The 25,573-nt window shown below is 42.6% G+C and overlaps 2 protein-coding genes across 4 annotated transcripts; both read right to left on the reverse strand.

Moving 5' to 3' along the window:
• Window positions 1–433: 433 nt before the first annotated feature.
• TMEM50B (transmembrane protein 50B) lies at window positions 434–25,490 on the reverse strand. 2 transcript variants are annotated; one of them, XM_086764780.1, is made up of 7 exons: window positions 25,473–25,490; window positions 7,720–7,895; window positions 7,010–7,122; window positions 5,871–5,938; window positions 4,704–4,796; window positions 4,435–4,492; window positions 434–2,020 (listed from the first exon to the last, which is right to left on the reverse strand). In XM_086764780.1, exons 2-7 carry the CDS (start codon window positions 7,816–7,818, stop codon window positions 1,975–1,977), a joined length of 477 nt encoding a protein of 158 aa, XP_086620906.1. In that variant the 5' UTR covers window positions 7,819–7,895; window positions 25,473–25,490; the 3' UTR covers window positions 434–1,974. The 2 variants fall into 2 exon arrangements, with proteins under 2 accessions (XP_086620906.1, XP_086620897.1); XM_086764771.1 differs by lacking the exon at window positions 25,473–25,490 and adding an exon at window positions 16,126–16,209.
• Window positions 20,578–25,573, reverse strand: DNAJC28 (DnaJ heat shock protein family (Hsp40) member C28). Of its 2 annotated transcripts, none has more exons than XM_086764748.1 (2): window positions 25,473–25,573; window positions 20,578–23,777 (listed from the first exon to the last, which is right to left on the reverse strand). In XM_086764748.1, the coding sequence occupies exon 2, from the start codon at window positions 23,724–23,726 to the stop codon at window positions 22,608–22,610; it is 1,119 nt and encodes a 372-aa protein (XP_086620874.1). In that variant the 5' UTR covers window positions 23,727–23,777; window positions 25,473–25,573; the 3' UTR covers window positions 20,578–22,607. The 2 variants fall into 2 exon arrangements, with proteins under 2 accessions (XP_086620874.1, XP_086620880.1); XM_086764754.1 differs by lacking the exon at window positions 25,473–25,573 and adding an exon at window positions 25,165–25,448.

The raw sequence follows: 25,573 nt of genomic DNA on the forward strand, positions 1-25,573 counted from the left end.
ACTCAATCATACTTTAAGTCTGGTAAGAATTTTCAAGTCAACCACAAGCTGCATAATACCTGCTTTTAAGTTCAACCTCCTTCTTTTTATATACTGTGCTGTAAACAAAGAACCAGACACTCACAAAAGGAACTTCTGGTACCTCAGGAAGAAGTTCTTGCCCTACATTAATGCACACTGTAAGAGTTCCTCCAGAGTCACACACGTAGCTTGTGCTGTTCCTGTGGCAGGTGCAAGATACTGTAAAGGGGATGAGGTATAGGCTGCACTTGTTTCTCACTTAGTGAAAAAAAGCCAACAAACAAAAAGCAAGAAACTGAAAACAAAAACCTTGGCTTTACGGTTTAGCTGGTGTAAGACTTGTTTAAAAGGTCAGCACTAGTCAAGCTATTAAGTAGAGTCCTACTGTACAAACACCTTGTGAAGTTCACAAGTTTTGAGAACATAAGATAAAGTTTATTGCAGTTTTCTGAAATCACATCCAAACAACTTATGTACAGAGCTGTGACTAATGCCAGTGAATATACTGTAACTCACTGCAGGATTGGGAAATGGGGATGAAGTTAGTCTAGCCAGTAGCACAACTTCAGCTGCAGTATTTGCTTCATATTCTGTCCACTGGAGAGGTTCCCACAAGGGAGTAATTAGATGACTAACAGCATACAGGAAGCATGCACAGAAGTTACATTCTGCAGTTTAATACCATTTGGTCAGCAATCTTGAAACATGGAAAATTATAAAAGCTTTTAGACATAAGGTAAATTCAAATGCTTTAAAAACCACATAGAACTCCTAAGATAAGGAAGTCCCCAACAGCAAGATGAATACATGAGATCAGTCCAAAGCTGTAAAACATCATTATTCTCCCTTTCTGCATCCTCCAGCTAGAAGAAATTGGCTTTCAGTAATGGAAGCATTCCCATAAAGTGCCCATGAAATTTAGGAGATAAATACATTTTAACTGGGGCAAATGGCAGCCCTTTATTTCAAGGTAAGACTGCGAGCAATAAATACATCCACTATATCCCCACTTGAAATCCCCGTTTACCTTTTAAAATGGAAGAGGTAATAAGTAGCAGGATAACTGTTCATTTACCAGCAAAAAGCTTCCCCTGAAGAAAATTACGCTAGCATAATTTTAAAGATGTTCATCTGACTCTCACTTATTCTTTATACTCCTTAAGTATGACCAGCAGCAGTTTGGCTTTTTTTTTTTTATTTTAGTATCAGTAAATACATTACCTTTAATTGAATCTATTATACTGAACAGCATGAAATTAATTCTGAGGACTGTGGTGCTACCAAATGTCATTTGTGCTATAGCAATCGGAAGCCAAGAACAGTTTGATTTGCCACGCAGAACCTGCTTAATATTGGGCGTTGTTTAAAGATTCATAACCTTTTACAAAAAAATAGCTGCTTTATGCTTTCCTGAACAGTTATATAAAATTCTTAAAATCAGCTCTTATCTCAGCATACGATAGAATTTACCCACATTAAATACAGGCTTAGCTGCATCACTTCCATCCACCGACTACTCCTTCAGGTTACACTTGCAATATTCAGGTTGCCCTTGCAGTATCGGCTCTAGCTCACCGATGCGTACAAGCAATAACCCCTGTTACAGGGCACGGGCTTTCTCCTGCTTGCTCGCTAATAGTTCCACTCAAGTCTCTGACATATATGAAGGTTTGGAAGATCAAGTCTTCGGAGCTGATGGAAACCCATGTATTTGAAGAAATAAACCTGAAGATTTTGGAAAGAAAGCCTGACATTCCCTTTTTAAGATATATACAGTCATATGTACATATTCACAAATCTGTCCTGTGAAAAGAGGGAGCTTATTACAGAAACAGTAATTTGTCTCAGTTAAGACAATTTAGAAAGCAAACCAAGAACAAATAAGAGGTAAATATATCTACATACATAGTACGACATAGCAACTATGGAATAGACAATGCTATACGTGATCTCTCATCCCCATAACTCTTCTGTTCTTCCAAACTTGTAGATCAGAGTACTAATGGAGGAAAAAAAAAAAAAAAAAAAAAAAGAAAAAAAATCAGACCATACATAAGATGGAAAAGGTAATTTTAATAGTATCCTTGTAATCCTGTAGTATCTACACTGCAAATCAACATCCCTCCAGTAACCTTAACTTTTATTCAAGTCAGTATCTGGTTTTTTACTATGCTTGCTAAAACTATGAGATCCAGCTGAAGCAACTGCTCAAATAAAAAAATAGTCAGTCTCACAGTAAAAACGGCTGCCCTTCTGAAGGAAAAAAATTCTGGTATTTAAGAGATTCTAGGACCAATCCACAGAGTTACAGAGCAAAGAGTCTCATTGTTGCATCTGGCAATCAGCTGAACATAACGCTTCACACTAGCATAGAATCTAAGCGATTAAATTTTTATGAGCAAATCAGAAATAATATTGATCCCGTGATGGACAAGTGAGATCCAAATTGTAATTTGATTTCCAAAATTCCTTTTATAAAGGTTGGATGCAATTACATATGGTCATTAATCAAAAAAAAACATGCTGAGGGAACAAAATCAAGCATGATTTCCTTATTGTTCCTTATACCTCAAATCTTTTTTTTTCTTATAGCCAACACACAGGTGGTAAAGAAGGATACAGTCACACTAAACCATAAGAGAATGAAGAGGGAGGCAGATGAGAAATACTGACACTGAGAACAACAGTAACAAGCAATGCCAAGTAAAACAAGCTAGACTTCTGGGCAATTAACCAGAGAACTACTAATACAGCATGTTAAACTATGTAAAAAAAAAAACCAAAACTGGTGGAGCACAAGTCCTGAAGGAGACACACAGTTCAGGGAATACAGGCATTATGGAACAACACTGATAGGAGAGAATCTGATTCAATCAGAACAAAGGTTTTGGGCAAGGACATTGAGAAGGGCATCGCTGATTGACCCAGATCTGATCTACAGAAAGGAAGGAGTCTGTGGTGGATGGACCCTCTCAAGTGTTACTGCCTAAAGTGCATGGAGGGATGAAAAACAAAGTGGGTTGTTTTTTTCTTAATAAAAAGTTGGTAATTTGTCTTACATTTCATACCTAGAAAACAAATTTTAGAAGACAAAGAAAACAAATAAACCTAGAATATATCTACATATAGAGTACAACAGAGACTAAGGAAAGACTTTCAGAAACAAAAGGCAGCTTCAGAAAGAAGTTAATCAAACTACTAAAATAAGACTAAAGATTTCAGGTATGGTCAAACTATTCTCAAATGTCTGCCTTCATCAGTACTCAATTTCAGTCATGTGCAGGACTACAGAAGAGATTTAGGAACTGCTATTTTCTGCAAGATAACAGATTTTCCAAACAGGGAAGCACAGTAGAGTCAGTTGATCTAGCTCTCTGCAAAGCATTTGATATGGTATGGAGAAGGAAAACTGTTAGCACAGCAATTTAAGCCGGTAAGAACTTGCGAAAGAGGATGTTATGTGAAATTTTTCAGTGACCGGTCTCAGAACTTACACTACTTAATGCTTTCATTGTCTTCTATTAATTAATAAAATTTATGGATTGCAGAATGCATGTCATATATAAAAAAAGAGTTATTACAGATACAGAGAATTTCAAAGTGTCATATGATATACTTAATGATATTAAGTAAAATAAAATAAACTGATTTAAGTGTAATATTACAAATTGTACCATTATGCTTTAAAAAAAAAAAATCTCACTCTTCGTAACTGAAAGCTCATCCAGTAGAAACAAATCTAGGTGTATCAATTATCAGATAATTGAGCACTGGTATGAAATAGTCAGGAAAAGGGCAATAGGATCTCCCACCAAGTGCCGTTAGGATATATGCAGAGGTATTTGTAGTACAGAGATGCAGAAAGCATTATTGCTGTTATCCAAAGACACTGACAATACCTCACCCAGAATGCTGTCTATATCCTTGGTCATCCACATTCTAGAGCTGTAAATTTAGTGAGACCAGAAAGAGCTGGACTAACAGAAGCACAAGGGGAACGAAGAGCCTCTCATGGGCTGAGAAGGGGCAAAGAAAACATCGTTTCTAAGTGCTGCAGCAAAGGGAGTAGAAAAAAGTAGCAGAGTGCAATTAAAAAAAAAAAAAAAAGGAATAGTATGATCAATTTATGCATTGAATAATATCACATCAGTTCTCTGTACAATGTCAGTTTACTCAGTGACCTGAGAGGTCCTTCTGGCTACATGCCACCCCATCAAGTAAAGGTCAGGGTGGGTAATAAATTGAAATACGGAGGGTCCTGCATTGAGAGCAGCAAACTTCACATTGTGGAAGGTCCAAGCCTGGAGTCAGCCTCCAGCTCTCAGAACTTATTTTGCACGAGTATCAATGTGTATGGAAGCAGGCAAGTCAGATACCCCTTTGGAAGGAGGGAAGTTTGCCCAGATAACTTACCTGAAAAATATCAATGCATTTTGGAAAAACACTGCTAATCCAGGGTAAACATTAACATCTGAAAGGAAGGAATAAAGGGAATATTAAGTTTTTTTTTTTTTATTGAAAGGCATCTTTAAAACACTATTCAGAGTATCATTCTCTGACTACAAAACTAGATGGTATGGCTCTAACAAGAGCAGACCACGCGCTTCCATTCTTCTGGATTTTCTGCCTTTTGGCTGACAGCAAAAGTACTTTTGTATACATGAAAAATAAATAAAACTTACTCTGTGTAACATATGCTCCAAAAAGAATCCACATTGAAGCAATAAGCGAACCAAACATCAACATAAAGCCAAGGAAGAGCCAGACACGAGCACCTGCAGGAAATATTAAAACCTCTGAGAGCCACGTAGACTATTATCCATAGCGAGAGATGATCCAAGCTACTACCCTATTATGATACAATATGTTATCTTGCTGAAGGTATAAAGGAAAGGGTTAAACCCTGTATCAAGGACAAGATAAACCAAAATTTGTCTTCTCTAGTAAACCACACAGTAGCTGGATTCCCCATATTTTAATGAGCAGACACAACTGCCAGAAATTTCCCCTCACCTGTAGGGAATGCCTATGACACCATTTAACACAACTTGCAGTGGACTAACGACGAAGTGCTTTGCCAAAGCTACAGTGTTTCTGAGGCAAAGCTGGCATTCCAATAGGGTACAGAAAATAAACACTTCCTGTGTTTACTTCAGAAAGATATTTTCAGATGGGCAACATCTACCATTGCTAGACATGACCTACTGAAAAAGGAAGATGATGCCATTGAAAATAATCAACCTGCTCACTCATGGGACAGGAAAATATTTCTATGCAAAGATTCTCTCAAGCTGATTTATGAATGACACACACAAAACCATTGTATGCTAGTTCAAAAATCAGTAAATCCTACCAGATTTCCAGTGAGGCATTCACATGAAAACAGATGCTGGGATCCGCACGGGAAATAGTAAGGGAATTATGAACGAAAGCAGAGGGGACAGCAGACCCACAGACACCACCCAGTAGGTGACATACAGAGGAAACAGTGTTTGTGATACATTCTAAAATAAGACATTCTTAAGGAATGTCTGTGCCGTAGTCTACCAGAAGGCAGAAATTTATTTCTCCCAGCAGCTATAGAGGATTTGCGAAGGAAAGTTTAGGTATTCAAGATATACAGAAGTCAAATTTTTTTAAGTTCACCTTTTTAACAAAAGACAGGACTTATCTCCAAGTGTTAATTTTGAAAAGAAACTAACTTTACAGAAATTCTCTCCTACTCCTTAACTTCTGATTATTATTTGTTTAACCTCCACTTAGGGGGAAAAAAAAAAAACACAACAAAAAACAACCAAACCCTAAATAATCAGTCTTTCAACTCAGCATGATTTTCAGAGTTAATTTACCTGTTCTTCCTAAACATCCGTCACTGTAGCTGTCTCCTCTCACCTGTGCATTTGATACAGCATTTATCCTAGGAAGAAAAAAAGCATATACACTTCAGATTATTAGAAAAATCTATTTCAAGTTGTAAGTTAAAAGCTTTTTTTTTTTTTTTTAAGATGTAACAAATTCTGGGAAAATTACTTTGCATTCTGTATAGTCACATACTATTACATGTCCCTTAATGGAAGGATTCCAAGCAAATCCTATATTTGTTCTTAAGTTTTACCTAAGTTTTTACATTAACAGACTCTTAAGATGAAAGAATTGCCCTTTTCAGTAATTGAAATATTCCTGGTCACTTTCTGGCTGTTTAAGTTTTTAAAGTATCACTTCACAGGAATAACAACAGCCAGTATGACAGTGCTCTCAATTATGATACAATTTGCTTTCCTTCACAACGAATACCATGAGTATTCAAGCGAGACATACCCTGTAAGAAGGGACAATACATTTCCTTAAAATGCATTACACTGCTAAGGAAAAAAAACACAGAAACTTTCAGATGCTGAGTGTTAAGGTCTTGCATATCCAAACGCATCCTTTTTCTCGGCAATACTGTATGATTCAATAAAAGCTATTACTTCTCCTTCAAGCTTGCCACATTTACATCTTTATAACAATAGCTATAATACTACTATCTCTCCCATTTGAGGAAGTTTTGTGCCAGAGATAGTTGTAAAAATTGTTTAAAAACAGGGGGAAATGCAGTCAAATATTTTATACTGAGGTAAGCAACTGGGTAGCATTACATTAATTTTGATCTAGGAATCTAAGCGCTTATTACAGAAAGCCACTTGCTTTCTATAATAAGAAGGTCTGCTTTCTTACATTCAGCCAAAGTACACAGGAAAAGCAATTTACCCTAAACAGATGGGGGGGACAGACAGAACAATGAATAAACAGACAATGATGAGAAACAAAAGCCACAGGTAAAAGAAAAAAGGCCTTTACCTTGCCATGCAAAAAGGTACAACAAGATTACTTGTAAGCAATTTATAACCAAGTGATTCAAAGTTTTACCATATAGCATATTGTCTAGTAAAAACTGTGCTTAACAGTTCATGCTTATTTTATAAGAACTCCCTTTATATACACTTACATGAAAAAAGCTAGTGTTGAAAACACCCCACAGGTATGGAACGCATGGTTCATTTCTTCTGGCTTAGGGTAAACTACTGCAGCATCTATCATTATCCACCAACCTGTGAAAAACTAGAAATAAAATAGACCAGTATTATGAGGCCGGAAGTTTACAGAGAAAGGCAGACAAAACATGGCAAATGTTCATGCACACCATTGGTTTAATTGTCTTTGAACAAGTATAAACTATTCTAGAAAGTTATCAGCTTTAAGTTGGACTGTAAACGTGTTTGATGCGCAAGTTCTGCATAAACCTTAATGTTGATGTTTCCAGAGGAGCATGTGGGAATTGGTCACATTTTCTATTCAAATTAAGCATCAAGGTATGGTTAAATTCCCTGTACAGCTTTAAGAACAAGAATCCAGATTCTTAATACATGTGTAACATAGGAGTTCTAGCATATCTAATTATGCAAAAAAAATTCACTAGAAATTTCACTCTTATTTTAAAAAGAGATAGCAGAACTGGTACATCATTATCAGATAAAATGCAAAGTTATGTGACTCCTAACAAAGTTAACAATTAGACTTAAAAAAAAAGTTAAAGAAATATACTGGATTAAGGCAGTTAGAGTGAACCTTCACAACATATGAAGCGAAAAAAAATTAACTTTGTCCTACTTCTAAATTTGTCAACATGGTTATGATTCACATCCTCTCAAAACTTACCAATACACCTGCAACTATTGAAGCGATAGCATTTCTTCTTTCACTCCAGTCAATACACTCACATTCTGGCCACCGGAAGTTGTCTAGGAATCCTGCCATTTCCTCAAAGATTAGATTGCTCTTCTTATTTTATACTTATACATTAATTCTTCCATTAACAACTGTGTCCCAAATACCTGAAACACAGCCAAAGATGCTTTTAATACAAAATAGTAAAATCTTCATGTTTGACAACAGTCACAAGTAATCTTTACAACGTGTGGTGGGGTTTTTTGTTTGTTTGTTTGTTTGTTTTCCCCCAGAATGAAGTATTCCTGTGTTGGTGTTGTTTAGTGAGGGGGGGCTACAGTGGCAGCTTCTGTAGGAAACTGCTAGAAGTTGCTCCCCTTTGTTCAGTGGACTCGGCCGGGCCTAGGGCAGACCTGCTGCTGGCCAAGGCCGAGCCAACTGGTAGCAGAATGTTCCGTGATAACGCCTCTGCGATAACGTATTTAAGAAGGGGGAAAACGGCGGGGGTTGGGGGGAAAACATTTGAAGAAGCTGGAGCAGGGGGCAGAGAGGGGGAGGTGTGAGCCTTGTGGGCCTTGCAGGCCTCACCCTCCGGCCTCCTGCCGGGCGGCCGACTGGGCCCAACTTGAGCAAGAACAGTTGCAAGAAGTGTAGAGATGAGATGAGAAGAGAACCTGAGAGGCATCTGCCAGCCTGTTGTGAAGAATTTATTGTGAGAGGAACAGCTGCAGATGCCAAGGTCAGTGAAGAAGGAGGGGGAGGAGTAATGCTGCTCCTGGCCAAGATTCCCCTGCAGCCTGTGGTGATGACCATGGTGGAGCAGGTCGTCCCCCTGCAGCCCATGAAGGTCCATGGAGGAGCAGAGATGCAGCTGCAGCCAGTGGCAGACCCCAGATCTGGCAGACCCCAGGGCAGGCAGATGTCTGAAGGAGGCTGTGGCCCACTGGGGCAGCCGTTCTGGAGGGACTGCACCCCGTGGAAGAGATGACCCACACCAGAGCAGTTTCACAAAGGACCACAGCCCGTGGGTGGGACCCCACAATGGCGCAGGGGAAGAATGTGAGGAGTTTTTCCCCCAATGAGGAAGGAGCGTCGTAAAGCGACGTGTGATGAACTGACCATAATCCCCATTCCCTCTTCCCCCCTGTGCCACTCGGAGGGGGGGAAGGTGGTAGAGATAATGTTAAGCCTGGGAAGAGGGAGAGGGAGGCGAGGTGGGGGGAGTTATCTTGTTCTCTTCCACATTATCCTGCTTTGGTTTTAATAATAAACAAATAGTTTTCCCCAAGTCGAGTCTGGTTTGCCTGTAATGTAACTTTAAGGATTTCTCCCCGTCCTTATCTCAAACCTTGAGCTTTTTTTCTTATATTGTCTCTTCCTATCCCCTTGGAAGGTGGGGGGAGTGGGAAAGAGACTGCATAGTCTGGTCCCCAGCAGGGCTAAACTACAACAACTCCATATACTCTGTGGGCTCTATATTGAGCTATATTCAAAAAAAACCAACCTACCTTACAAGCAGAATTACAAAATAAAATCAACACATGACCCCAAAACTTATACACTACATATTCATTATCATATCTGAAACAGAAAAGAAATTAAATAGAATGTATTGTTTGTTCAAATGTATGAAACAAAAATAAAAGCAAAAAGAAAAGCAGGAGTGAAAAGGCAAATATTTCAATCTAAGTTTCATCTTCAAACCTTAATCCTCTCTCTGGCATTAGCAGTTAAAAAAAGTAAGACACGTACAACAGGGCTTTACACGCAGACCTTGGTCTTTGAGTCAGGCCAAGGAATCTTGCGTAAGATACACATATTTCCAGTCTCCAAATAAGACAGATAGTATAGTGCCTTTCTAACACAGAGAAAAAGGAATCAACTCAGGGAATCAAGTAATACCAAAAGTAAAGTACATCCTGCTTCACAGAGACAAGATCATCACACAAAGCTTTAAACACAGGAAGAGGAAAGCAAAGTTAGTGTTACAAAGTGACTACTGAAACAACATAGTTCTCAAACCATTTGGTGTGACAGGAGCTATAAAAGATTCTGCACGACCTATTCTCACACTGTAAGATGATTAGCATATATAGTTTGAACATCAGAAGCTAGAATATTTACGGTTTTTCTATTTAGCAGTGATTCACAGCCACTCTTAAAATAATTTTGTTTTGTTTCAATATTGTCTACTTCTATTTTCCCAACTCGCCATAAATAATCTCCAGATACTTGTTAAAGGCTAACAACAGACAAACGTCCTTTACAATTCTGTAACAGGAAAGACTGATATAGAACATTTTTCTGGTTAACAATGGTGATAAAAAGTCTACACTAAGAAGTGAAATATAAAGAAACAAATAGAATTTGCCTACTCTACAAACACAGACCACCTCCTATGAATAAGATAAGAAGTTCATCCTCCTGAATCTAGTTCCAGAAATCCGTCCATAGTTATGATGCTATATTAAAGCATTAAAATCAATCACTCAATTCCAAAATTATTTCACTTCTGTACATTATTGTGGGCTCAACCATATAGTTATTGTCCTAGATTACACTTTTACCTAGCAATTTTCAGATTCCTGTTCTTTCTACAACTTTCACACAAAATTGCCGCACTATGCTATTAGATTTGCAACTGCTCCCACAGTCTTTCCTTCTTTCCCACTCTTAAAATGGCTCCATCTGTAGTTTATTTGTTCCTCTTCAAGCCCTGAATGCATCTCTTCCTCATCCCGCAGTAACCCCTTGCTTCCCCTCCCAGCTCTTTGCCCATCCACAGTGGAACACAGGTTCCCATTGCTGTCCCACTACCGACTGCGTGGCTCCCACCCTGCGGTGCAGTGCAGGGTGTCTAGCTGTAAACAGACAAACACATTGCGCTATTTTGTCTCCCCATGGAACACAATGGTGGCTATGTCCAATCTACCTAAGTCATTATTTCGCCTGTAAATACACTTTCAGTCATTTTCAGAATGACTGAAGCTGTATTTCTTCAAAGTTCTATTTCCCTTTGGAATTTTTTCCCATAACGGACCATTTAAATAGTATTAAAATATCTAAATAAAATCACCTCCTTCAATCATAATGTAAAATTCTACTGCAATTTAGAAAGTAGGTCAAGAAAAGCCTCTGTAAAAAAAATTCTCTCCTATACATCAACAACAGAAACTATTTTTCACCCTCTACTTGGGTACCACCCAGGGGGACCTCAGCAGGCTGGGGAAATGGGCTGAACAGGAATCTCATGAAGTTCAAGGGGAAGTGCCCAGTCTTGCATCTGAGGAGGAACAACCCTGTGCACCAGTACACCCTGGGGGCTGCCCAGCAGGAAAGCAGCTTGGCAGAAAAGGCCGCAAGGTGGGACCTGGCAGACACCAAGTTGAGCATGAGCCAGCAACACGCCCTTATTACAGAGAAGGCTAATGGTACCCTGGGCTGCACTGGGCAAAGCACTGCCAGCAGGTCAAGGGAGGTGATCCTTCCCCTCTACTCAGCACTGGTGAGGTCACATCTAGAGTGCTGCGTCCAGTTCCGGGCTCCCCAGTATAGAACAGACACGGACATACTGGAGAAAATCCAGTGAAGGGCCACGAAGACAGTAAGGGGCTGGAGCACCTCTTCTATGAAGAAAGGCTTGGAGAGCTGGGACTGTGCAGCCTGGAGAAGAGAAGGCTCACAGGGATCTCCCGTGAGCAAAGAGGGTGCAAAGAGGACAGAGCCAGGCTCTTCTCAGTGGTGCCCAGTGACAGGACCAGAGGCAACGGGCACAGACTGAAACACCGGAGGTTCCCTCTGAACATCAGGAAACACATTTTTACTGTGCAGGTGGGCAACCTATGCCAGGGCTCAGCCCAAGGAGGTCGGGGAGTCTCCCTCCCTGGAGATAATTCAAAAGGCATCTAACACAGTCCTGGGCAGCCTGCTCTATCTGGGTGGCCCTGACTGAGCAGGGGGGTTAGAGCAGATGCCCTCCAGAGATGCCTTCCAGCCCCGGCCAGTCTGTGATTCTGTGTTATTTAAGAAATAACCTGTTAAATTATTGGATGACTTCATAAAAGAAATCTTCTTACTTCTACAAAATTGCTCTAGTTCAAAAGGCTGAAACAAAATGAAAAAATCCATTTCCTTCTATGGTTTAAAAGGGATATATAGTTTTGCAAGATAATATAATTAAGCCAACTTCCAATCCAAAAAACTGACTAGCATTTATCCTAGTAAAAGCCTTTCAACTTTGCAAAGTCAATAATGATAAACGTCAAGGATAACATACATTGTACAAAAATCTGTCTTAATTAGTAAGCATTTTTTAAACATTTGGTAACAAACCAGAGAGATTTTGCTCACTTCAAAAACCTGAGGCAAAATCTCTCAATACTTTATTGTATTGGATATCAAGTGGAGTTTTCACAACTGCATTAGTGACAAAAAAGTAAAGCTAGGGAGACTAGAAAAAGTTGTTTGTTTGTTTGTTTTTAAATACCTTGTAAAATACAGGGTAACCTTCTGACAAAGCATATTATTTTATCAGAAACTATTTTTGTTGCTTTATAGAGTCTCACAAACCTGCACTTTGCCTTAACCTTACCTTTGTGCTCAGGAGAGAAACACCCTATATAATGTGAATAGGTGAGAAAAACACTATCTGCTGGCAGACTTTCTGCAGCAAAGACCAGTAACTGACAACACAGCTCTCCTGCTTCACTGGGATAAGTTGACAAACACAGAGAAACAAGGTGCAGAGAATTTGCAGCAGAACACAGACAAAAAATCTAGAATTATTTCTACGCATCTAATGCTAGAGACTAGCTTTGATTTAACAGAAAGCTTAGAGCTAGAGCAGGCGTGCAAGAATACAATCGGCAGTAAAAGGAAACGGAGGTGCTAATGCCGCTGCCCTTTTTCTAATATACTCTAAACATTAACTGATGGCACTCAGAATCCTGCAAAGGAGTCTTTCATAGAGGAGTCTTTCACAGAGGTATTTCAAGAGAGCCCCACTCAACAATAAAAACAATTAAACATTTCTCTCGCTACTGACATAGCTCCATATGCACACAGACCTCACAGATACATGACTAAAAAGCAGCGATACACCACTTCTTCCAGTGTTACCGAGCGTGCCTACAGTCTGTGACCAACGTGTGAATATTCCTCTCTTTGTGAGAGGACAATGCCATCTCTGATGAAACGCACACCTGATTGAGGACACCTACATGTAGAGGGCATGATAAATAAGGACTGTGGGGTTCTTAGAGAAAACAGCAGCAGGAAGCAGACTGCAGGATGCCAGAACAATTCATCCAGCTTGAAGTCCAACCAAATACTTTCCTGTGCTCTCATTTAAAAGGGAGGCATAGTACCAATCAGACTTACTGGAAGGACTAAAGCTACAGAGTCAACCCAAATGCAGCAGGCTGGCCACCCTCTCACAAGTTGTTAAAGAAACAGCTATTATACTATACGGGTTTTAATATGCTAGAGGGAAGGGATGCCATTCAAAGGGACCTTGACAGGCTCGAGGAGAGAGCCCATGCAAACCTCATGAAGTTCAACAAGGTCAAGTACAAAGTCCTGCACCTGGGTTGGGACAATCCTCAGTATCAATATAGATTTGGGGACAAATGGGGAATTAGAGTAGCCCTGCAGTAATAAAGCATGTGAGCTGGCAATGCACGCTTGCAGCCCAGAAAAGCGGTCATATCCTAGGCTGGATAACAAGAAGCATGTTGAGGGAGGTGATTCTCCTGCTCTGCTCCACTCTTATAAGATTCCACCTGGAGTTCTGTATCCAGCTCTGGGGTCCCCAGCATAAGACAGACATGGACCTGTTAGAATGGGTCCAGAGGAGGGCCACAAAAATGGAAGCCTCCCATTTGAGAAGGCTGGAGCACCTCTCTAAGGAAGAAAGGCTGAGAAAGTTGGGGTTGTTCAGTCTGGAGAACAGAAGGATCCAGGGAGACCTTATTGCAGCCTTTCAGTATACAAAAGAGGCTTATAAAAAAGACAGAGACACTTTTTACCAGGGCCTGTAGCAACAGGACAAGGGGCAACAGTTTTAAACTGAAAGAGGTTGGTTGGACATAAGAAAGAAATATTTTTATGATGAGGGTGGTGAGAAAACGGAACAAGTTGCTCAGAGATGTGGGTGTCCCATCACTGGAAGTGTTCAAAGTCAGGTTGGATGGGTCTTTGAGCAACTTGATCTTGGGAAAGATGTCTCTACCCATGGCAGGGGGAGGCTGGACTAGATGACCTCTGAAGGTCCCTTCCAACCCAAACAATTCTGTGATTCTATGATCATGTTCCATATGTATGTAGTTCTCAACACCCCTAGTGAAAAAGGAAGAAAATCATAAGCTGTATTTCAACCATGAAAGTCCAGTGACATTGTGAAGCTGAGTCTCCACCAAGACCACAAAAGCTAGGCTAAAATTTATCCTCATATGTGTTAATATGGACATATACATAGGTTTCAGCTCAAATACATCCCACTACACCGACAGAAAACTCTGACGAAGATACTTTAAGCTGGACTTCTTACCTGAATAAAGATACAAAACTCACTCTCTTCGTTTAAACTTTTACATCCACATACTTCACAGCAAGGAAACAGGTAAAATCCCTTGCATTAGCTGTCCTTCAATGCCCTTCCTATAACGTGTCTCCTCCCCCTTTCCAAGGGCAGACACACTCTCCCACTGTTCTCAGGAAACATTTCTCACGTGCAATAAACAGAAACACAAGAACACTTGCAAGAACAAACTGGTGACTGAAGAACTAACAAGGACGGTTACACTCACTGTAAAAATAATACTTGGTAGACACTAGCACTCAGGTTAAAACAACTACTATATTATTCAGACAAATAAAGTTAAGTGAAAACAGAAGAATCGGAGCTCAAAATTTTCACCCGAAAGTTAGCTTCCCTCTCCCAAAATGCAGTGATTTAACTTGAACAAAATATTAAAGCAGTTGCAAGAAAAGACAAAAATCCTGCGCAAAGAAAACTCTCTTAATCTGGGTAAGGACCCTGGAATATCGTCAGGTTAGCAAAGAATGGGTCCTCCTATTTCCAAAGGAGAAAGCAAAAGACAGAAAGAAGGTAGAGAAGAAATTTAAATTCAAGAAGAAAACCCTGTTTTCCTTGAAGGAGACAGCACCTTCCACAAGCAACCAGTCAAAACATACTTTAAGCCACATACCTTCCCCATATGCATATACTATGAAAAAGTATTTGGCAGAGTCACCATAAAGAGCTTATTTGAACATTTCTGTCAAGTCCACAGTTGTTAGACCACTCACTCATTTCAGTAGTTACACAGTTTCACTTTCAGTTTTCCACACACCATAGCACTATGCTATACTGCCTGTCTTTTAAGTATTACAAAAAGGCAGAAGGAAAAAATAAAGGAACTCTTAAATTAACTGATATAAAAATAATGCTGTGTGGCAAAATTATTAAACAGGAAATTGCTTTACACGAATCCGCACGATGCTTAGCCCTAGAGCAATGTGACTGCTGTCTACAGCAAGTACTCTTTCAGAGCACTACTAAAGTTTGAAGACTTGAGAGAGGCAGAAAGAAAGATCAATTCTGCAATTGCCCGCAGGCCTATTTTTGCTCATAAGAGTATACTGTGTGCATCGATGTTTCTTTAATGGGCTCAAACCATGATGGAGCAATACGAGGCAGAATCCCAAAGCTGCAATCAAAGTCCTGACAGTAACTGTTAGGCTGAGAGCAGCATTACTTACAAGAAATAAGTAATTTTTTTTTAACATTTCATCTACGGACCTCAAACTTTCATCTCAGTACAACCGCCTCCTCTCCCAGATGCGGACAAGTGCCACCTGAGAAAGACTCGACCGTGGCCCTGCGGCTGGGAGGGCCGGGCCCTGCCGCCCCCCCCGGCCACTCCAGCACCCGGAGACCGGCCCGCCGCTTCCTGCGGCTGAGGCTGCGCTACGGCAAAAGGTCACGGCTCCCGCCCGAGGGGCCGGGAAGCGGGGCCGGATCACTCCCCCCCACCCTGCCGACACCGAGGGGTGCGTGGGAGCCGCGGGCACGGGCCGGGACCCACGAAGCCGCCCCAGGCTCCGAGCGCAGGCAGAGGGAGGCGGAGGGGGCCGCGGCGGGTCGCTCGCAGCTTGGCCAGGAGAGGCGGAGGGAGGCGGCTCCGGCCGCCGGGGCGCGCGAGGGCCGTTGGCCGGGGGAGGCTGCCGGGCGCGCGCTGCCGCCAGACACAGGTGTCCCGTGCTACCCTCTCGCCAACGCCCGTCTCCCCGCCCCCACGCCGCCGCTGCGGAACCCACATCCCCCTTGCCCCGCCCCGCCACCCCTCGGCCCCACCAGCGCCAGTGGAGCAGCAGAAAAACGACGGCGGCGCGTACCCCCGGTCCTGGGCGAGACTCTTCCGCCTGCGGGCAGCGGGGGCGGGAGGGGGCAGAGAGACCCACGAGCGACGCGGCCGCCCGCCAATCGGAAGCTAGCGCTGCGCGTCACCGGAGGCTGGGTGAGGATGGGGCGCCACGATTGGCCGGCGCGGCAGCCCACGCCAGCGACCGACGGCAGGAGGGACCGGCACAGGCCACGCCTCTTTTCCCCAGGGCGGGGGAGGCCGCTGTGGGGCGGGGCGGGGCCTAGGTCGCTCCGCCCTCCGCCAGCGGAGCCCCGCCCCCCGCCCAAAGCCTGTGTGTCTGGGTGCCGCATCAGCCACCTCCCAAACCGTGCCTGACCCCACGCCGTGTTCCTCATCGCATCCTTCGCCGCCTTACACCGTCCCGCGAGTAAAGCAGAAAAGAGAAAGCGCCAACCGTAACGCTTTCCCAGCAGCTCCCATACTGGAGCGTGCATGTCACCATGTGCTGCTGTTACGCCTTAGCCCTGCGTCTGGCTCAACGAAACCAAACAGAATGAATTACCAGTTCTGCGTTCCTCTCTCAGCTGCCCAGTAAGCACCTGAATTAGTTCTTCCTGGCTTCAACCTGTTTTCCAGCCAGCTTCAACACGGTCCAAGCAGTAATGGCACCACCTTCACGCCACCCTCATGAGCACCCTGCTGACGTGCGTGCTCGTGCTCGTCACCTTCCTGTTTCCCAACGGCCGTGAGCGAGCAGTGCCTGGGGCCAAGCCAGTGGGGAGCCCTGCCTGGCACCACTCGCCCCAGCATCTCTCCATACCTGCCCTGGCTGGGGAGACCCAAGAGTGTTTCTACACATTTTGGTTGCACAATGGGTGTGAACAGATATCTGCTTGCAACGTGTCCAAAACAGACCAACTGACCCAAGATTTTTTACTCTCAGTGAACTCCCTTCACACTTCCCATGCACAGGTTTCAGTTCTCTTCTTCTGGCTTTCTGGACTATTTCTTGACAGAGCACTGGAAAGAGAGCCAAACCAGCACCAGAGGTACCTTAAGAAAGAACCATCTTCTCGTAAAACACAGACCGTTGCCAATTACGAAAGATTTGCTGACAAGATTTTAGAGACACTAAGGCAAAATGTTGCAGTTGGATTAATATAAGTACTGAAGTTAGTAACTGACCAGTCTTGAGAATTCACACTCAGATAACATTAAAAAGTTCAGAGTCAGTCTGAAAAGTGAGAAGTAGAAATTTAAGAGTGGAACAGAATAAACAAAAAAAGAGGAAGCCATTTCAAGACGATTGCTCAGGAGCAATGAATAGGAATATGAGGTCCTAGGTAAGAAAAGCACAGTGAGAAAAGCCTATAAAGATGCAATCAAATGGCAACAGAATATTCATTCTCATTAAAAGACAGTTAAGCTGTGACCCCATAAAATCCTACTCATATTTAGAAGTTGTACTCAAAGCCATCTACTCTAAGCTCCCCTCTTTTTTTTCCTTGAGTTGTATGTGCTCACTGTGTTCTACATGGCTTTTTCTGTGACCACAGCATCCTTGGATAGGTCACTCAATTTCTGCATGGAACTCTAATAAAATCTACAGGACTTGGAAGATGGTTTCTGTACATCCTACTTTCTTTTTTTTACCCTACGGCAAGCCAGTTCTACCAGGTCTGCAGCTGAGCCACGGTCTTTCTTCTTCTGAAGCAGCTCTTCTTTTCTCACTTTACCTGTCCCAGAGAAGAGGCTATTCACTGCAGAGATGATCAACAAGAACAGCAGCTTCTTACCGGTGATGCTCAGCACCATACTATAAACAAAAAGTTTGTAACAGAACCCTTGCCTTGCTGTTCATTGAAAAGGACCATAGCAATTTTTTTTTGTCATTCATATGTGCCTACTCTTCAACCTCTATGCCGGTTAACACATGTGCCACCACCTTCTCACCCTCATCTGGAAGCATTGCAATGCTGTTTTCTTTCCCCTAATCTCCTGTCTCCTTTCCAGGCCCTCCCACCCCTCATGCGTGCACACACAGGTTTCTGTTTTCTTAACAGCTGATCTCAGCTGTGGGAGGGTAAACTGTGTGGTTGCCACATCCAGGGAAACACAACTGTGAGGGAAACAAACTTCAACAGAGACACCACACACCCCCTTCTCCCCAACAGTGGCAGTTTCTCCCACTAAAATAAAGATTTACCACTTGACTTTGTCTCTCACAGCATGCCCTGCTCTAGCTTCTTGTACCTTCTGTTCCTTCTCCTCAGAGCCTTCTCTGCAACTCCACGTGCATCCTGAGAGCTGCTCCTACTCTATAACAAAAAGATATTCAGCAGGCCTCAGCGTTTACAGCATACGTAGGACAGCCTCAGAGGTTATTTCAGATCGCCTACAGCTCTATGTTGGAAAGCACTAACATGTATAACTGCACATCTTGCTAACCGTGCTTGAAAGAGCCATGATGTTGGGCAAGAAAGAGATTCTTCACTCTGAGAAGCATTGGTACCTCTATTAAAATATCTTAATATCTATAATATTTTGTCTTTGTATTAAGATGTCATCTGGATAAGCCTTTCAGGCTGCAAGCTGTATGGTAATTAGGCCGACACATAGGGAGTTCTGGGAATAAGAAACATGTATTTGTATCTCAAATCAGCAATGATTTCATGTGTTTGACGCCAGTAATAAGAAAACAATTATCAAATTTAAATTAACAGTCTAGTGTCAGATGGAAAAACTACTTCTGAAGGCCATTCTTTCCAGGGTTTTTCTAATTCCTATGCAGCTGTTCTGTTGTTTAGTGAGGGGGGCCTAAGGTGGCAGCTTCTGTAGGAAACTGCTAGAAGTCGCTCCCCTTTGTTCAGTGGCCTCGGCCGGGCCTGGGGCGGGCCTGCTGCTGACCAAGGCCGAGACAATTGGTAGCAGAATGTTCCGTGATAACTCCTCTGTGATAACGTATTTAAGAAGGGGAAAACAGAAAAAAAAAAAAAAAAAAAAGAAGAGAAGATGTGAAGGAGCTGAGCGAGGGCAGAGAGGTGGAGGCGCGAGCCTTGTGGGCCTTGCAGGCCTCACCCTCTGGCCTCCTACCGGGCAGCCGACTGGGCCCAACTCGGCCCGGCCTGGCTGCAAGAAGTGGAGAGGAGGGAATGAGATATTAAGAGATCCTGAGAGGTGTCTGCCAGCCTGTTGTGAAGAATTTTTCTTGCAAGAGGAACAGCTGCAGACACCAAGGTCAGTGAAGAAAGATGGGGAGGAGTAATGCTGCTCCTGGCCAGAATTCCCCTGCAGCCTGTGGTGCAGCCCATGGTGGAGCAGGTTGTCCCCCTGCAGCCCACGGAGGGGCAGAGATCCACCTGCAGCCCAGGAAGGACCCCACGCCGGGGGAGGTGGATGCCTGAAGGAGGCTGTGGCCCATGGAGGGCCCACTGGGGCAGCTGTTCTGGAGGGACTGCACTCCGTGGAAGAGATGACCCACGCTGGAGCAGTTTCACAAAAGATTGTGGCCCATGGGAGGAACACCACAATGGAGTGGGGGAGGAATGTGAGGAGTTCTTCCCCTGACAATGAAGCAGCGGCGTAAAACAATGTGTGATGGACTGACCGCGGCCCCCATTCCCTCTTCCCCCTGTGCCACTTGAGGGGGGAAGGCAGTAGAGATAGTGTTAAGTCCGGGAAGAGGGAGGGGTGGGGGGAGGTTATCTTGTTCTCTGTCTCATTCTCCTGCTGGTTTTAGAAATAAATGAATAGTTTTCCCCAAGTCGAGTCTGTTTTGCCCCTAATGTTAACTTTAAGGATTTCTCCCCGTCCTTATCTCAAACCTCGAGCCGTTTTTCTTATATCATCTCTCCCTGTTCTCTCAGAGGGTTGGGGGGAGTGAGAGAGAGACTGCGTAGTCTGGTCCCGACTGGGGCTGAACTACACCAGTGCTTGGTATTACTTGTTCTAGAAGTACTAACTAAATACTGCTCTTAAGATTTTGTGAGCTCAGAGCAACAAAAAAAATAGACCAGCTCTGCAAAAATATACTCCTCCACACACCTGGGGAAAAAAAGAATTTTTTTTTCATCATTTATTTGCCATAAATGTCGAAGAAGTGGATTTTTGTGCCTGGCAATTTTTCATGACAACAGTGTAAGGCTGATTTAAAGTGCTGAGAGGCAGGTCACATCTACTCCATTTAAAAACAAGTAGTTTTAAAAGGAACATAAAAATCACTCAGTATGCTGACTCATCTGTTACGGCAACTTAAATATTTAAACTGCTGACACTTATCTTCACTGTGAGCCAAAATGGATTCCATCAAAGCTGGATTTATTGCAATCTGGTTTCTATTTACTCTTGTGCAACGAATTCAATTTGCAATTAGCTCTTTTAAAATCTGTCACTGGATTAGTTTAAACAGCAATTCAGCTCCAAGTCCTGTAGATCATAATGAGAATCAAAATCTGACCTTTTAAAGAGTACTATGTCAAAGGACTTCCATAAAAGTATGTTTAATTTACGGTTTTCATTAAAAGCAAGAACACACAGACAAGTCATTGAAATAAACAGACATCCATACGCACAGCCGCTAAAATGAGTCAGGAGTTTATGAGGTCAAAGCCTTCTAGTATCACCTGGTCTAACACCACCATCTCAATGAATTTTATCCATACCACAACGGAGCAGACAGCAATTTGAGCTCTTACTGAGTCCCCAGAAACAGGACTCCCATGCAACTTCATTTTTCTTTCTGAGCATTTAGATTGGGGCTACTTATACGGCAGATCAAGACCACATGCATATTTTGTTCCCACTTTACCACTCTACAGGGCTTAAGTTCTACATCTGCAAGATACCCATTATTTCTTGCCATCTTCGCAAACTTGGAGAACCACTGAAGGGTACATTAATTACTGGCTGGCCCAACTGATTCATGCACCGCTAGTGTACCCTTGCCTCCTAACCCAATCTCAACTAAAAATAACAGCCACGATCTAATCCTTTCAGCTAATACTAGGGCATGGCATGGCACAGCACAAGCATCCCCGTGGCATGACCTAGGGCCAACAGATCAGTCTGCATGTGATGCCGTTCTTTTTACTTTTGCCACCTCAATTCCTACAGAAAGTTATGTTAAAGGAAGCTGAGATTAGCCCTGTTTTCTAAAACATGACAAACATCTTGTCATTATTACTTCTTTGCCGTAACACGAAGGCTTGAAAGACCTATAGTGTTTTCCAATAAATAAATGATATGAATTACTAGATTATATAATACCCTCTGACAAATGATACTGCCATTAATGCATTCTACCAACAAATAGAATATTCTGCCTGCATCTTACCTAGATGAGCAAGAGCACAAAGACCAAAAGCAGCACATGCATTGTTATCTGCCCAAAAGCAAACGCATTAACCCAGACTCTGCTGGTGCTGGGGCATCTGCCAAAGGACAGTTGTGATCATCATCCAGGTTTTCCTTCTGAAACTCCTCAGAGTGGAAAGTCCCCATCTCTAGCACACCCAGAGCCTGTGGGACACCTTCTGACAGACTGGCAGGGCACAGCACAACTGCTGCACAGGTGGCGACGGGGACAATCAGAGTCACCAAGGGCATGAGTGAGGAAGGGGGCCGATACAGATACTGATATATCCAGTGACACCTTTTCAATGGCTAAGTCCTCCAGAAAAATCAGACTGTGTGGGGAGCTGAGAGGTTACTGAAGATAAATAAATCTTTGGCATCATGGAGATTCTCCCACCCTCCAAGCCATTGCCCAGAATCTTTAACAGTACAGCAGTACTGCACAGTTCCTTGATGCCAATATTCTAAAGTGTTTAAATAGAGCAATTATTTTTGAAAATTAATACTCCCTTCTCCTCTCAGCTCTTAAAAGCCCTATGACTAGTGTACAATTTTGGCCAGTCTTCCTTATTTGCTCAAATGCTTTCTGAGACCTCCTTATGTGTTAAAAGCCAGATCCAAAGATTGACTTCTGCAGAACATACAGTTCAAGTCCAGACATCCAGAACTCTCCCTTCATTCCCATTTAATTTAACCTGCAAGAGATGAATGTACTTTTAATAAAAATGCATGAAACCTGCCAACAATTTATGACCTGTAAGCATTTAAATAGGAACGGACAAAGGTTGAACTAACAGGGCACAGAAGACTTTTCCTTTCTTGTGGTCCTTCACGTGTTTTTGTTACGCCTCAGTTCCACCTTCTGAAGAGATAAGAGACTGTAAAAGTGATTATGCTAAAGTGAAGCATTAATTTTGATTTAGGCAGAAGAAAAATGAGCTGCAAGAGGATAACTTAATTTATTTGTTCCTTAACAATATTCACAAATAAATCAATTAACCACCTGCAAATGCACATCAGACAACCCAGTTCCCTTTAACTGGTGTAACAGTGGACAGCTGGATTTTACATTTTCAGTGTACCTGAAATTTCTCTAGTGCTACAAGTTTCAGCAATAAAGTGCATTCAAAATCTTGACAAGACAGATGAATTAGTATTATCTTACTTCAGTGTAAGGTTTAACAACTTAAAGAGAGAAGACTTCCACCCAAACCTTTTAACATTTTCCTCTTCATTTGCCTTTGTGTCTGAATTAGAAGCCTCTCTGTTCTCCATCAAAGCTTCATAAGTCTTTTGTGCTCGAACAATTTCTTTGTCTGCACTGAAGTGCACCATTTGTCTGCTCAGGATAGGAACAACTAAATTGAAGTTGTCAATTCTTTTGTTTAATTTCCTGATATCTTCTATAAATTGCTCACAAATACAGTTCCATTGCTTTTGCCTATATGGTGTCATTGGCCCTCCAAGCTCACTTCTAGATGCCACTATACTCTTCCTCAACTGCTCGATAGTCTCCCGTATTTCTTTCTGCATCAGGATCCACTCTGGCTGGTATCCATTGTCTATCAGAATCCTGTTCAAGTTGTGAGTCATAGGGTCGATATGTGGACAGTCTGAAAATTTCTGCAAAGGTTTTCCTTTGCCACTGAGGTTGTCAAAGTCTCCTTTGGCCATCGACTCCTGGATGAGATCCTCAACCAACCGTTCGACTGCTTGAGTTATTTTCACCTTTTTGCTTTGCCTCACATCTTTGGCTTTCATTAGGTCAGTCATAGTGTACTGGCTTTCAAGTCTCTGCTTCCGGTACTCCAACACTTGTTCAGTAGCACGGTCTACTCGAAATTGCATATATTGCTTTTCTCTTTGGCTTGGTGTTCCAAAACCAACACCTTCAAAACTCAAGTAGTGTCTATGCTGTGGTGCTTTTGATTTGAATGGGTCTTCTTCCTCTTCGTTATTCTCATTTGATTTCTTTTTGGTTGCTACATCACTGAGCACGACTCTGTACGCTTCTTCTACTTTCATAAATGCTTCAGAATCCGCTGTGGCAGAACCGCTGTCTGGATGGTATCTTTTGGCAAGATTTCGATATGAGTTTCTGATATCATCAAGGGAACAACCTTCCTCAAGCTCAAGAATTTTGTAAGAGTCCTTTATGTTGCTTTTAGGTTTGTAACCCGACAACATTCTGTTGCCAGATATGTAGGGAAACGTCTTCAGATTTCTTGGAATCATTGCTTGACGTACCATTAAATGATGCCCTAGGTTGTTAGTCAGCATGACAAAGCCACTTTATATTTCTTCAGATGCAGCTACATTATAAACAATGACCTATAAACACATTTTTATAAAAATTGTGTTAAATACGCTTTTTAAAAGAACTTACATCATTTAAGTCTTATCTTTCTTGCATGATTTAAAGAAATCCCTACAAAATTTCAGAACAGTAGGCAACGTTCTTTTCTTTTAGACTAAAACTGATTTCTTATTAACAACTATTGAAGCAGTACTATTACAATGTAAATGAAAATTAATTCACAACATAGTTTTCTCCTGGTATAGCAACAGTAGCACAGGTTTGGTTTGCACTGCAGAATTCCCAAAATGCCAAGGCTTTATTGCCTTTCTGCAAACTCAGTGCAATGTAAACTGGAAAGATGGTTTCTGTTGAGCGGTAACTGCTGAAACAAATCTCTCCCTTTTCCTCTATACACTTATATTCAGCAATCAACTGCGTTTTCTATTCACATACATCAGTGCCTCATGATCTGCCACCTGGTACATTTTCAAAGGATTTCATTACACTACCCTCTTGTTATTTCACAGCAACAACTGAAGTAGCATTCAGATTATAGATTCATTTAGATTAAATCTCGTATCCCGGCAGGATACAGGGCTCTCACATCCTAGTGGCCAATCTCACTCATCTGTGCCAGGTAAGGTTACAAATCTGCAACTCAGCACAGATCAGTAGCAGACAGTATCTCATTCTGTCAGGAATACCAGTGCTTCTGAATGATTTTGGGAAACAGCAAAAGGAAAACCTTTAGCAGACAACAACATAAGTAAATCTTCATGTAAGATCAAAAGTAGAAAAACATCATACAACCTGCACACACAATTTACACATCACTAACTTCTCTTTATTAACGAAAATCCTAAGACAAATGGTCCTAAAGAGTCTCCTTCCGCAGATTCATCAGTGACTGTTACATACCCCTTGCGGACTTCCTTTCCAAATGAATAACTAGGTTAAATCAAAGTTATGCTTGAGGAATAAATAGTGTTTATATGTCCTGCGTATACCAAACTGCCCTTCTGCCCTAATCCGCCTGGAAAGAGCCAGAAAAGGAGATGTACTTGGGACTGGAATGAAAGATCAGATCAGTCCTGAATGTTTTCAGCTGATTTCAATACAGGTAGTGTATTAAGCCATAAGCTTATAGATATTATAATGGACCTTATCAGTATTTTTTAGGGCTTTTTTTTTTAGTTTATGATGTAGATCAGTGATTTCTCTCCTCCTCAGTGTTGGCAAAGACAGTAATTTATTTCCATACGGCCATAAAAATCCAAGTAACTGCTACTTGAACAGAAAGATAAACGGAGACACGCTTGAAATTCAACATACTGATCGGAAGCAGACTTTCTAATAACTCTCTAGACTTAACACATTTGTCCTTCAAAACCGGTACCAGACTGTATGTACAGCACTCACCCCGCGGCACCGGGGTCCGCACGAGACCGCCTGCCCCTCCCGCGCGCCCCGCTGTCGTCAGAGCCCCAACGCCTGCCCCCCAACCGTCGTCCCGCGCGGGCAGGAGGGAGAAGGGCGGGCTACCGCCTTGAGGCGATGCGCCACAGGAAGGCTGAGGAAAGCAGCTACCGGCATGCGAGGAGCCGGGCGCTCGGCATCCCGCCTCCCCTCAGCGGCTGCTCTGTGGGGCGGGGAGGGGCAGGGCCCCCACAGCGCGACGCGGGCTTTTTCGCCCAGAGCCCCGCTGCTCATCACCCCCTCCGCCTCACCTGCTGCCCATCGCCGCCCGCCCTTCCCCCTCCCGCACAACCGATACAGGCCTAGCGCTGCGGGGCGCGGCAATGGAGGAGGAGGAGGAAGAGGAGGGGCG

Source organism: Chlamydotis macqueenii, chromosome 1, assembly GCF_036417535.1.
Source record: "Chlamydotis macqueenii isolate bChlMac1 chromosome 1, bChlMac1.mat, whole genome shotgun sequence".
Classification (NCBI taxonomy): domain Eukaryota; kingdom Metazoa; phylum Chordata; class Aves; order Otidiformes; family Otididae; genus Chlamydotis; species Chlamydotis macqueenii.